The sequence below is a fragment of the Micromys minutus genome, assembly GCF_963924665.1.
Source record: "Micromys minutus genome assembly, chromosome: 31".
Taxonomy (NCBI): Eukaryota; Metazoa; Chordata; class Mammalia; order Rodentia; family Muridae; genus Micromys; species Micromys minutus.
In genome coordinates, this window is record NC_137966.1 from 9700359 (window position 1) to 9714483 (window position 14125).

General features: G+C 50.1%; 1 protein-coding gene across 1 annotated transcript in view; it reads right to left on the bottom strand.

Annotated features, from left to right (window-relative positions):
- The window catches only part of SLIT3 (slit guidance ligand 3), a 570747-nt gene that overhangs the window by 67654 nt on the left and 488968 nt on the right, over positions 1 to 14125 (bottom strand). The window contains exons 15-19 of the mRNA XM_080908093.1: positions 10077 to 10227; positions 8694 to 8768; positions 3593 to 3736; positions 2493 to 2636; positions 748 to 911 (exon numbers count right to left, since the gene is read on the bottom strand). Of these exons, the coding sequence (XP_080764219.1) occupies positions 748 to 911; positions 2493 to 2636; positions 3593 to 3736; positions 8694 to 8768; positions 10077 to 10227 (678 nt within the window). The remainder of the gene's footprint in view (positions 1 to 747; positions 912 to 2492; positions 2637 to 3592; positions 3737 to 8693; positions 8769 to 10076; positions 10228 to 14125) is intronic.

The following is a 14125-nucleotide window of genomic DNA, read 5'->3' on the forward strand; positions in this document are numbered from 1 at the left end:
GAAGACCAGTCAAGCTGCTAACCCAGACTCACAGCCACATATGGGAAAGGGGGGTCCTGTCTGTCATATTAGGAAAAAGCCATGGCCCTAAAGGAGCAGCCAGACAGAGGCAGAGGCTGGCCTTTCTCCTTCCTCCTCCTACCTTTTCCTCTCTGCCGACTACTATATATCATCTCTATAGGGTGACGAGCATGTCACCAGCCTCAGTATAACATGCCTCAATTCGTCTGCAAACAAATACACCTGACCTAAGGTAATCTAAAAATCCACCAAGTAAAGAACTAGTCAGGCTTGACTTTGGGCAATCAAGTATGCCTTCTGGGGTCCTGAGACCCAAAGCCTCAGATTTGTGGGTTCATATCTCTTGAAGTCTGTTTCCCATACTGCGACTTTCACTGTAACATAGACAGGAAATCTGGCACACCCATTTGTGTATAGAGTAGCACCATCTAAGTAGCCCCAAACTCACGGTGGACATGGCAGGTAAGTGTATCAAGTACGGTGACATTCATACAGTGTCCTGAATGAACAGACATCTTGTTTTAATGAGGTCAGTACAGATATGCAACTGTGGGAAATAAAGTAGCTTCAGAAAGAAACATCATTTCTTAGTCTGAAGAACGGGCCATCTGGGCTAGCCTGGGCTAGCCGGAGACTCTCAGAGGCCTGTGGAACAGAGTTGCTCCGAGCCTGTGTTCCAGGAGGGCGGAGTAGAGTCAGAAACCTTCCTGATTTGCTCCCACTTACCGTCACAGGTAAAGTCCTGGATGGCCACATCTTGGATAGGAATCTCTTTGAGGAAGAAGGGTTTCTGACATCGGGGGTTCCCGCTCACAATGCGGCGCTTCCTCAGCCACCGGCCGAGCCAGGCCATATGACAGTTGCAGTTGAAGGGGTTAGACAGGAGGTTTCTGCGGGGGGTGGGGGTGGGGGAGAGAAAGAACCTCTAAGTGGTCATCATCCACCCTGACCCTAGCCCAAAGCCTAGGGTCTACTCCTGCAGCCCTAGCTTGATCCCTCTAGGAGGTGATGAGTCTTCCCGGTAGGGGTTGGAGGGGATGCAGAATTTTCCTCTAAACTACAGGGGGTGCAACCACAGCTCATGCTGATGGGTGCATTATGACGTCCAGCCTTGGCCTCCTCTGTCTACGTAGCCTCACTCGGGCAGAGCTGGTAAGTCCTCCGAGGAGAACTCTGCAGCAGGGTCCACACTCTCTTTTCCCATCGGAAATGCCTGCAGTTTGTGGGGCTGGCTTGAGTCTTTCACTTTCTTTCTGTGTTGTCGGCACCAAGGCCAGTTCTACAGCTGTGAGCAGCCGCCCACCGAAGGAGGCTGTCACCTCCGCTGGTCTCTGCATATCCAGAAGGCCACCCGTGCACCACAGGTACATTGTCCCTGTCCGTGCAGTAGCGAGATGGACAGATGGTGTGGGGCGGTGGGAAGTGTGAGGTCGGTAGGGCTGGGTGGCAGTGCAGAGGGCCACACTGCTGGGAGAGACTAGACTGTTGTCTCAGGCCACTCCTGAATTCCACTTCTGTTCCCAGTGGGGACAAGAACAATGGGTGAGAAAGCAGCTGTGGCTGCTACTTTGCTTTGTCGCTTTGGGGTAAAGCAAATGGGACAGGTAAGCACTTGCTGGGGACACCCGAGGCACGAGGTAGCAGCAACTGTAAAGTAACCAAAGGCTGGGGACTCTCTGGTCCACAGACCTGACTGTGCAGTTCACACCCACCATCAGCAGGGGTGGTACTCTCAGCAGTTGTCAGGGAGAACTGGCACACAGATACAGAGCCAGGCCCGAGCTGCAGCTGGTGAGAGGATGCTAGTGTCCGGACCTGGGAAACCCAGCCTGGGAATCACAATCACCACCCTATGCTGTCGCTTCCTAATGCCAGGAAGTCCCTTTCAACTTTCTCTTCATAGGTCCAGAAAGCTGGGCTCCATCTCTGCCTCTGACAATCACCGATGTCCTCAGGGTCACCTTTTAAAACGCGCCGCCCTTCACGCCGTCAATCTATGGCAAAGTTTCTGAGTTCTTGGTGTGCTTTGAAATTAAAGCAGCCCCGGTGGCCATGCAGTCTGACCCTGGCCTCCTCTCCAGCCCTGTCTCACACCATCTGACTGCATACTCAGTACTAGGCTTTGCATATTTACCATGTTCCAACAAACCAGGGGGGCCTCCGCATGGCCATAACCACTATCGGGAAAACAAACTGGTCTTCCCGACTGCTTCTTCACAAAGCTTGTGCTGGCCTTTCTCGTCACGGGGACAGTTGACCATGCAGCCAGCCCCAGGAAGGAGGTGTGTGTGTGTAATTCTTAGTACTTAGATGGTATCCGGCAAATACAGAGAACCCGACAAATGCCTATTTTAATGACAGATGGGCAGGTGACCTTGGCCACGCTCAGTAGGAAGCCTGGATGTCAGAGAATTCTGCAGAGAGGGGTCCAGAGAGAGTGGCAGTGTGCTGGGGTGGGGTGGGGGACTCACATGGTGGACAGGGAGACAAGAGTGGTGAAGGCTCCAGGGGTGATGGTGGTGATCCGATTGTCGTAGAGCGACAGCAGTCTCACAGAGCTTAGGCCAGTGAAGGTGTCATTGCTTACGCAGCTGATCAGGTTGCTCCTCAACATCCTGGAAGAACATGGGAGAGGGTCATGGATCTTGCCTCTCAAAAGATAAACAACCGCCTTCTCGTTGGTCCAGTCATTGCTCAGGTTTTGACCAGGGCCTGGACCCTCTCTGGGACAAATGCAAATATATTTTATACACTGTGTGGTAGTTATAATAGAAATGACCCCTATAGGCTCATATACTTGACTATGTGGTCTCTAGCTGGTGGAACTGTTTGGGAAGGATTAGGAGGTGTGGCCTTGGAGGAGATGTGTCACTGGAGATATCATTCCAGTTGGCTCTCTCTACCTCACACATGTGGATCAGATTTAAGCTCTCGGCTGCTGTTCCAGCACCACGCCTGCCTGCTTGCCACCACACACCCAGCCATAATGGTCAGGGACTCACCCTCTGAAACTGTAAGCAAGCCCCAGCTAAATACTTTCTTTTGTAAGTTGCTTTGGTCATAATATCTCTTTACAGCAATAGAAGAATGATCAAGACAGACCAGAAACACAATCCATGGCTATCCACGTGCTCTTGTGCAGATGACGTAGTTGTGTGTACACGTGTACTTCCAGGAGAAAGAGGTCCCACATATGAATTCACTGTATGTGTATGTGCTTGAACATAGATGCTTGCCTTCAAATGTGTTCAGAGACACAGCATGTGTCTCTGGGTGTATTTGTTATGGTTAAATCAGTGTTTGTGTGCACCCCTCTGTATGGTTTTGGAATGAATATGCACATGTGTGTACTAGAATGGTTTTGAGTAGGGTGTGACTAGGTGTGGGCATGCTGGTGAGCTTAGCATGTTAGCTTCTTTGCACTAAAGGTGGAAAAGTCTAATGCTGTAGATTGGAAGGGATCAGTAGGGCAGGACAGTGCCTATATGATACTTGTCCATAGCTTGCATGGTGCATGGTCCATCTGTCATCCCCCTGCCTCCTGAGCCAGGACCTAAGCTTGGGTACTCACAGTGTCTTGAGGCCACTGAGGCCCCGGAACATGCGCCCGTGCATGGTCTCCAGCTGGTTCCCCGTCAGTATCAGCTCCTGCACGCCTGCTGCTCCATCGAAGGCACCCTCTCGGACCTCCTTGATTCTATTATTGCTCAGGTTTCTAGAAGAAGGGGGTCGAAACAGGAGGGTCAGATGGGTGGAGGGGGCTCAGTTTCCAGCTCCCTGACACTGGATTCTTAGCTTCTGTGCTCACAGACATGAAGTCACTCCTCGGAGTAAGTGGGGAAATACCCACAGCCCAAGACTTAAGGGGTCTCAGTGTAATCATTTTTTTGCACGCCTGGAAGAGTCGCTCTTACATTCCTTCACTAGGGGCTCCTCAAAAGGAGTGGAGTGATCCTCAAAAGAGAGCCGGAGAAGTAGCCCCCTCTTCAATGGGGATGAACACATTTGGGGGACTTGTACCACCCTCAGCAGAAGCCCCTTACAAGTGGATACTTCCTACTCAGTACTTGTTGCCTACTTCTTATTTAGGAGAGGTGACATGAGAGTCAGACCACATTAACCCCATCAGAGCTGGCAGCCAGCTACTACTGTCCTCACGGGTGAAGAGTCTGGGCTCCGGGAAGATTGAATAACATCCCCAGATTTAGACAGCAGAAAGATCTGGGCTGAGAAGCTAGGTTTCCTGGAACACAGGAAACACTTCATTGATACCCCTTCCCCCCTTTTGTAGGTGATTATTTCCTGGGAGATGTGGGGACTTGACCTTTATATTACTGAGTTACAGAATGCAAGTGTGCGTGCCGAGGTCAGAGGTCAACATAAGGAATCTTTCTCAGTTGTTCTTTGCCTTATTTTCGGAGACATGGTTTCTCACTGAGCCTGGGGCTTGCCTGAGTCGAGTAAACTGACTGCCCAGGAGCCCCAGGGACCCTCCTGTCCCTTCTTCCTCAGCCCTAGGGATACAGGCATATGCTGCTGCCCTTAGATATACATGGGTGTTGGGGCTCCAACTCAGATCCTCATACCTGTACAACCCATACCCTGCCAACTGAATCATCTCCTCAGCCCCCGGATCTTGGTTTTCTCATGGCCTCCCTGTCCCCATCCAGCCCCAGTGCTGTCCTTCCTGAGTCTGCCCCAGCTCTGAGATCAGGCCCTTCTGTTTGAAACCTGATGTCTATGGCATGGGAGAACACACCAGGACAGTCACAGACAGATGCTGCAATAGTCATATAAAATTCTAGTTCCCAGGTTCCTTCAGAACCAAGAGGTAGGGGTTCTCTGTGGACTATCCTGTGGTCCAGTCTGAAGGCACTCGTGGTTATCTGGGTGACACCAAGCCTGATGGTGCTCATGGAATCTGAGGGAGGAGGCCTACTTCTTAGCACACAGCAGAGACCTATACTGTGAACAGGAGATCCCGAGGATGTCACTAGAGCATGCGAGGTTGTCTGAATTAATGGGCTAGCAGATACTGGCCACATTCCCAGACCTCTTGGTTGTGGTATTGGGGAGGGATATTGCTTCATGCCAGTGCCTTGGATGAATATGGGGACATACCAGCCCTTTCACAGAGCACAGGGATAAAGCCTCCAGAGAGACAAGGGACCCATCTGAAGCACTCATTGAGATACTGATGCCCAAGAGGTCAATGTAATACACCTTACCTTTCCTGTGCGTGGTCTGAACACCCAGGAAACAAGAGAGCCTACCCTTGTAGACAGCTGTGTCGGGGACAAACTCTTTTAAATCTTCTCTTTGTTTTGTTACTGCCCAACCCACTACTCTCCTGATAACACCCCCAAAGTCCCTATCCTAAGGCCTGTTAGCTGGGGCACCCCTGAGCTGGGTGCCATTTCTGCAAAAAAACCTAGTTCTTGGCCTGTTTCCTTATCAATTCTGGCTGTCCTGGCCAAGGACAAGCCAGGAACGAAGGGGGTGCATGGGGGAGACAGCATATATAGATATATGCTAAAGCAGATATAGAGATTAGGTTCAGGTTTCCTAACAGGGCTTGGCTTAGGGAAGAAGGGCTGCTTGGGCATTAGAAAGCAGGGCTGGACAATGACAGGGAGTTCGAGTAGCAGAGGTGGGAAGGCTACCATTTCCCAATGTCTGTTTCTACCACAGAGCAAAATCAATGTCCCATTACTGTAAGGTTTGTGAATCACGTTCCCTTAATCTGGGAGAATGAAGATCAGAGGGCGTGGGGCAGTTGTAGTACTTTTCAGAAGGGCTGGCTGCTGATTCCTCTCTACCCATCACAGCGGGGCTTACCAGTAAAGTCTGTAGTGGGGCTTGGGGCACAGAATGGAGCTTTGAATAAATATTCTACACACAAAATGAACATATCTGGGTTTTCTGAGAGCTCTGGTGTAGCCCCAACACAGCCCCCACAGGAAGCCTTAAAAAGTTGCTAGTGGGCTCTCTCCCTTTGCCCCCACAGACCTCTCTGGAGGAAGGTCCTTCCCTGTGCCTTTGGCTCTAATGGTCCAGCCTTGGAAACTCATACTGGTTTGAGAGGGTGGTTCAGAGGGCTCGTGGGTACTGCCTCTACAGGATGATGGGTGCCCCGGATCTCTCTCTTCCCAAAGAACACAGAGACACGCAAGGGGATCCATACAACTCCCCGCAGAGAGCATGAGGTCAGGCGCTCCCACAAATTACTCCCTGAGGTTACAGGGTCAGCCAGCTACTCCTGCAGTGGGGACAGAGCCTGGTCCCAGGAGGACTGTAGCAGAGAGTAAACCCTTCTGGAAACTAAGGAGAACTGGCCATGGCTGTTCTGGCACAGTGCCTGTCCACAGACCATGAACCTGTCCCTCCCCGAGGACCTATTACAAACTTAGGGTCTCTAAGCGGGTGATGAGAAATAGGCCCCCTGGGAACAAAGGTGACCCGGATCTTGTGTCCATCATCTAAAGGGGCAGCTGCTATTCTGCTCGAGTCCACTGGGCCAGCCTGAGATGGTGCAGCCAGTCCTGCCAGGGCATTTGATAGTCCCAGAGGTACCAGAAAGCAAGATTTTATAGTTTCTATGAAAGCTTCTGAGTGTTAAGAATGGTTGACTAATTCTTTTTATTATTATTGGATAGTTTATGTATTTACATTTCAAATTTTATCCCCTTTCCCAGTCCCCCCTCCCATATCCCTCCTCCTGCTTCTATGGGAATGCCCCCCCTCCCACTCATCCACACCCACCTCAACACCCTGGCATTCCCCTACACTGGGGAAACAAGCCTTCACGGGACAAAGAGCTTCTCCTTCTATCAATACCAGATAAGGCCATCCTCTGCTACACATGTGGTTGGAGTCACTTCGATACCTTCCCCATGTGCAGATTCACCTCCACATCTGTCTACAGGTTGAAGCCAAGGGTACCTGGGCCTCAGCCACAATCCTCATCAGCCTTACATGTGCCCTGGTCTCAGCGGTTTCCTCGGAAAGCTCATCTCCAGCTCCGAGCAGATTTACTCACAGGGCTCTGTGGCTAAGTCAGTGGCTTTGGTTGGCACGAATGCATGAGCCATGGGCCTAGAAAGTATCTGTCCCCTTGTCTGCAGGGCACTGATAGAAGCATGATGAATGGGAGGTAAGGAGCTATACGCAGTCCCTGTGATTCATGACTGTTACACTTGACGTCACCAGGAACACCGAATGAGAATGCACTGAATCGCCGCTCCTGGAGAAACCAGATGAGGCTCCCGTGAGCCCGTGGTCATGGCATTTCCATCAACCGATCGATAATAAGCGTGTTCTGGGAGGGCTTCTCTTCAGAGACACTGTACTTACTGTACTATTGGTTCATCAACATTGTATTCATGGCCGGCAGTGCTGGGCTCACGCCTGAACAAACAGGAGAAGCTTCTCTACCGCATGTGTGCCCTCGGTGGGGCACAGTGCGGCCGGCCCAGGCTTTGAGTGTCTAGACAGCGTGCCAGGGGTGTGTTTGGGCCAAAGTTGGCGCTATAAAGCACAGAACTGGAAAGCACATGCCTCTGGATAAAGCAAAAAGTGGATACTGGCTTACGGTGGGAGAGCTAAACTCAGAAAGCAGAGAGCATCGCCGTGTTCAGCCTCGGTTAAGGGACATATGTTGGGGGTGAGCAGGATTCCTGCTGCCATACATATGTAAATGATACGAACAGCACTGAAAATTGTGATTTTACTTTGTATGAGCTTTGGTACAGAGACGAGTTAGCAAACACAGAATTTGTAAGTAATGACCAGCCACATTTGCCTTGTTGAAGAAACAGACACGGCTGGGAGGCTGGGAGATGTGGGATTTGGGATGGGGTAGGAAGGCTGGTTAAAAACAAATGTGCTGGCTCTCTGTGCTGGCACCTCTGCAGAGGCATTCAGGAAGGGGATGTGGAGACAAGCCCAGTCACTGTTGTGACTGAGGTAGACCCAAGTCTGAGTGAGCCAGTTTTGATGTTAATTCAGTATGTGGTATTAGAGAGGTCGCTAAACATCTCCCAGTCATTGCTCCCTCACTTGCCCAGCATGGAACATGAAGCTGGCACCAGATGGGTGAAGGGAGTCTAAAGTTGATATTCCTGAGGCAGGAATGCAAACCCTGGCCAAGGACAAGGGCTGTCACAGGGGACAATATCCTCTTGCTGGCTTTTTGATTTGGCCCAAACTCCAGGAAGGGAGAGAGGGTTGGGACAAGCAGTCATGTACTACAGAAGCCAGGGACAGCAAGTGGGCCCATATCCTAAGCCCAGACTCCACTTACACTAGGGAGCACTGTGATCAAATCCACTAGGGTAGCTGGGGATTTCTTTCTGATGTCCCCTCCCATGCAGACCTCCTCCAAATATCACGGTGTTCCAGACACCCAGATCAGTTGCTCCATGTCCCTTCTACAGCCTCCTGATATGCATGCTCAGTGTGGCTGGGGGTGGGGCAAGGAGAGGGGACAAAGGTAGGAGCCGCGGGATATACACTCTCCCTGAACCTGACAATTTAATGACAGCCAAGCTTCACTTCTATCCCTGACTTCTGGCCCAGGACACAGCAGGGGACAGAAGGAGGTTCAGGGACAGGAGCAAAAGGTTTAGAGCAAGGACAGCTGAGGTGGCTGCATGCTCCTCAGCTTGACTCACATTTTCCGCAGATTGGGCAACTTCTTGAAGATCCCAGTGGCTTCCAGCACAGAGATGCCATTGTCATTCAGTCGCCTATACGGGAGAGAAGAAGACGCTTGCTTAGCTGAGGTGAGGCGCCTCCTGTGCTACTGGCCTGTGGGTCTTCCTCTTAAGGCCTTCTCTTGAGCTCTGCCCAAAATTCACAGTCAGCAAAGTTCAAGAGAACCTTGAAAAACCTCAGTCTGAGGCGAGGAGCTCGCCAAGGAGAGACGGATGGGAAAGGGAAAAAGGAGACAAAGCCTTGGGCCTCCTATGCCTCCTTCATGGGGCAGTGGCTTCCTGCATACTGTGCAGACACATTACTATTTTAACACACAAAGGCCACCTATATGCCCCCATTTTATGGGGTATGAATGGTAACCCAAACACCCCAGGGAAATTTCCTCAGGGTCTCCGGAGTCCAAGTTGCTCAGCTCTTTCCTGACTACTCTGTCAGCTCAAGGTTTCTGTCCTCAGTGCCCTTGTGTGCTGAGAGCCTTGCTGTGGTACCCTCCAGTGACTGGAGCAGTCAAAGAAAGCAATAATAGCCATGAGGCTGGCACTGTTTTTCCAGGGCTCACTTGGTGCCAAGAGTTGGGAGGGATATTGTATTGTGTCTCTTCTAGGCCTTATGAAGCATAGAAGGAGACACCATGTCCCCATTCCCCCTCTCCCTTGACACAGCAGGGGAAATGGTATGTGGGGGGTGGGCTGTAGGGGACAGAGGTGAAGCGAGTTATCAGGTCTGTTTATCCTCTTCCTTATCTTCTCTATGCTTCGAGTCTTAGTTTATCCCGTTTTAGGCCTTGAGAGTGTGTTTGGAGGTTCTATTGGGGAAAGTCATCCTCTGTAGCCAAGTGTACCAGTTCTAGGGTACACACATGAAACAGTGAAGAAGGATAGGGACACCCACACATCAGTAGCATCAACCCTGGTGATCAATGGGGTGACGGATGTCACATCGGATTGCCCTTATACCTTTGCCAGGTTTTGGACAAATCAACATCCCTTTCTAGGGGCTATTAGGAGGTTCAGATACATTTAATCATCTTAGTTACTTTTTTTGCCCAGTCATGATTTTTTAAATTTAATATCCATTTTCTAGAGAGTCTATACGCTCCCAAGGGCCAGCAGGTGAATTTACTTCATCCACTGTAGAAATGTAAGCCTAGAGCAATGCCTGGCTTTACAACGAGTGTCCAGAAAACATTTATCGAACCAAAGAATGATCTATACTTGCAAGCAACCTGCATATATATCTCTGGTGTCTTGCTTCTCAGCCAAGTACACAGAAGACCCTACTTGGCTTAACTCAAGGTGACTAGTTGTGTAGAAAGAGAGGTAGGGAGGGATAGGACTTACAGGTCAGTGGTATATTCAGGGAGGTGGCTTGGGATGCGGGCTAGCTTCTGGTTGGAGCAGTCCACAATGGTGCCCTCACAGCGGCATTTCTCAGGGCACACTAGGTCCATGAAGCACTCACTGCTGAATCTGTTGCGATAATCCTCAGAGCCTACAGGGGGCCAAAGAGGGGGTTAGCATCATCACTTCTGTTTCCAGGCACAAGGTCCAAAGTTGTGGGGAGGTAGCTGGATGAGTTGGAATGTGCATGTGTGTGTGTGTGTGTGTGTGTGTGTGTGTGTGTGTGTGTACAAGTACAGACTTGGGATGAACTGCTCATATGGCACGTTGTACAATAGCAGGGAAGCTGATGACCATTTGGCCATCTTGCCAGCACTCCCCACGGCCCTAATCTATGTTGTCTCCACATGGCCTTTTGTCATTCATCACTTGCTGTCTTCCCAGAAGCCAGGCTTCAGATCTGTGGGCTCCTATGCTTTTGTGGGCCACGGGCCCTTTTAGGACTGATGAGTGTTACAGATGGATAACGGTCAGAGAAATACTGCAAGACACCTTACACAGAATCCAGCCCACAATGGCAGGAGATTCCTTGGCTCTGTTCCTTGGCTACCATCTACGGACTGGATATTAAGGTCGGACTTTTGTGGGGGCTACCAGAGGGCAGTACTAAGGTTTGAGAAAAAAGGTCACACACTTAAGAGGTCTTCCTAGACTTGTAGACTATGAGTAAAGAAGGTCAGATACTCATTTTGTGTTAAATAGCAACTAGTGTCTTGTCTGACCTTGACTTCAATAAGGACCACACACTGGGGTATCTGGAGGCCGTGGCTCTGATGCCTTGGGAATTTGGTCTACAGCTGCCTGGGCCTTCTTTGTTTCACTTTGAGAGGTATTTACAATATATTGGCAACGAACCCAATTCTTAAACACAGTGAAAACGAAGACGCATCCGAGGGTCAGACCTGTCTTCCTTATAGAGAAGAAGTCCTCACTGATGCCAGCCAAAGGCCAGTTCTTATGAGCTAGAAGTTGGGGGCTCGGATTTGTTTATTTATTTTCAAAAGCCCATTCCTTTCCAGGTCAGTCTGATGTCTTTGTGGCGCGCCCCATGACTTGTCAGTGGCAAGAGGGAGGGATGTGTGGCTCTCACAGTGCTGGTCTTATTCACTGTCTCACATCCACACTTCATTGGCACACTGCTAGGTATAAAATGTGAGCTCATTTCATGTTTGTGTAAGGCACAAGTGGGATACCACTGGCACCTGAGGATCCTGTGTGCATCCCTGAGGTGTCTGAGGGCACGGACCCCAGGCATTTGGCAAATGGCTTGAACCATTGGCACTGTGATGTGATTCGTCCCCATGTGTTTAGCAGTGCGCTTGGCCAGGCTTTGCAGCTTCCTAGCTCCTATTTCCTAGGGGTTTGGCTAAAGATGAGAGTAAAACAGAAAAGGACAAAGCAAGGTATGCGGGCGTAGGAACTTCTGGTAGTTAGAGGCCACAGAAACACCCACGGAGCTGGTGTTGCATTTGGCATCCACCGCACTTGAACCAGCAGCCAGCTTCTATTCCCCAAACTTCAAATGGGTCATTCCCATTAACCTCTAAGGTTAACACCTGGCTTTGTAGATGAAGACCCTAAGGTCTATGGGGCTCTTGGTGCGTGGACAACACACTAGGACTAGCTTTTCAAAGACCCATGTGGCTAATGCTAGGAAACTGTAGTGTGCTTTGCGACCGAACCTTTAATCCCATGTCTCTAGCAACAGCCATAAAGTCTGATGTGACGGAAGCAGAGTGGGCCTCTCCTCCGGTGAGCTATGACAAGGAAGCAGGCACATGGCCTCCTCCCTTGCTCTTGCATCCTCCACTCTCAGATTATCTTCCTGGGCTCACTGATGACGGGGAACACAATCTGTGGGGCACCCCATGAAGTCAGGAACATGGAGTCAGAAGTCTGGGTGTATTCCTTTTACTCCTCTACCTTTCCACCACTTCCTTCCTCTCCCTTTGCACCTCTACGCTTGTGTGAACAGAACTTAGGCATATATTTCGCATTTACAGGCCGCCGCCTGGTGTAGTGTTTTATGTAAATCTCTTTTCCCTTGCCTGCACAACTCACCCTACTGAATAAACCCCGACCTTACATCATTTCTCTTTAGACTCATCAGAGGGCTAGGTTATATGCAACTCCTGCCCGATGAAAAACCATTCCGGTCCCGTTGGGGCCACTGCATGGTGATGCTGTGTGGGGGGGGGCATTTTGAATGTGCACGGTTATGTTTCCTTCAGAACATGTCTGTCACGGGATACTGGCAAAACAGAGGAACCCTGACTACTGATCCAAGACAGAGAGACGGGAGGGAGCCTGCAGACGTGCACCGGCTGGGGATGGCCGCCTATTAAACGCATTTTCGTTTTAATCAAGGTGAGAGCAGCCTGTAGTTAGCAGGAATCGCTCTCGGTAGTATCGTTAGGTTATAACTGGCAGACCTCGGCAGTGGAGCCGCTGACCCATTTTAATGAAATGATTTTGCAATTAGATTCGATGGACTAATGTGTTCTCTCCAGCATTTTCCCCCTGCTGTTTTTGTTATTGCCTTGGTTTGTAATAACGAGGGGGTCGGAGAGTGATATTTTATATGAGTGGGAACCAGAAATGTTAATAATGGCGTATGTACATAACCGAAAAAGTTCATTTCCCAGTCAGAGCCGGCACGAAATGCCACCTCCTTCACTTCATATTTCATTACGGAAGCTACCCAGGGTTCCTCGGAGCCATTTGTTATACCTAATGCTCATAACTACCCAAAAGTATTTTTAACTTTTCCAGAGCTTTAAAAGTCAATTTCAATCTCGATGCATATTTGTCACTGCCAGAAATACTTTGGGGGGGGGGGGAAGAGAACCGGTGGAAACAGGTTTCAGCTCCTTCTCTTTGGGGTGAGCTCAGGTGCAGGATTCAAAGACAGGGCCATAAAGTCCAACCCCAGCTGGAGATGGCCTCAGAGGATCTGATGTCACCTGGCTGTTGCCTGTCTCTGCCCTTGTAGCCCTCTTCCCCATTTACAGACATCTCAGCACAATAAAAACATGGTACATAACAGAGACAAGCTTTAATAGACAGAGGTTGGGTGAAAGGTTAAAGTCCACAGCAATGATTATTATTTTTTTCTTTATTATATATCCCTGTTCTGCTTCTCTGAGGGAAGTGTGAAGCATCTAGGGGGTCAGTGACAGGACAGAAGATTGGCTGGATCAGAAGTAGTAAGAGACACAGAGAGGGTGGCTGCTGACGTTGGCTGGCTATGTTGGGTGCTAGCCTTTGGGCAGCTAGCATGTGGACTGGAAGTCGCATGTTCATCATTAATGTGGTCGACAGGGGAAGCCAATGCCTGTGTCTTGAGTTCTCCTCTTCTATCCCAAGCACCCCCAAGATGGCTGGGATAAGAGGAAAATCTGATGTTCAAAGGCCTGTCAGGGTTTATCGTGGACAAGTAGAGGGCTGAGTCATGAGCGGTCAACGAAAACAAGGACATCGGACACACAGACACCCATTGCTAGGCCGGCTGTTTTAGATAGAGTTTGGCTATCATTTGGGCAGAAAGCCATCCCTGTAGCTCAGTCACCTTCCTGAGAGCAGAGGAGGAGCCATGGTGCGGGCACAAGCCTGATGCCACAGCATCATGGAGATGCCAACTGATGCCACAGCATCATGGAGATGCCGAGAAGGGCACTACCATGGCTTCATTCCCAAAGGCCTGGCCCTGGTATGATGTGGGCAGTGCTAAACGTTTTCCCTCTGCCAGGAGGGGAAGGACACTTCTCTACGTGGGAGGGGTTGCTCACATCCATGAGATCTTGCATGACCCTGTTGGAGAAGATAAAGCACTTGAACAATGCTTTCTTGCTTGTTTGTTCCAGTCACTTCTAATAAGAGGCGTAAGCTGGAAACAGAGTGTGAAAAACATCTTCAACTCCCTATCCATTCAAGTCCAGGTTTCGAAAATGTATTTTTCCCCCCTGAGGGAATGAGTGTTCGGAAGAGGG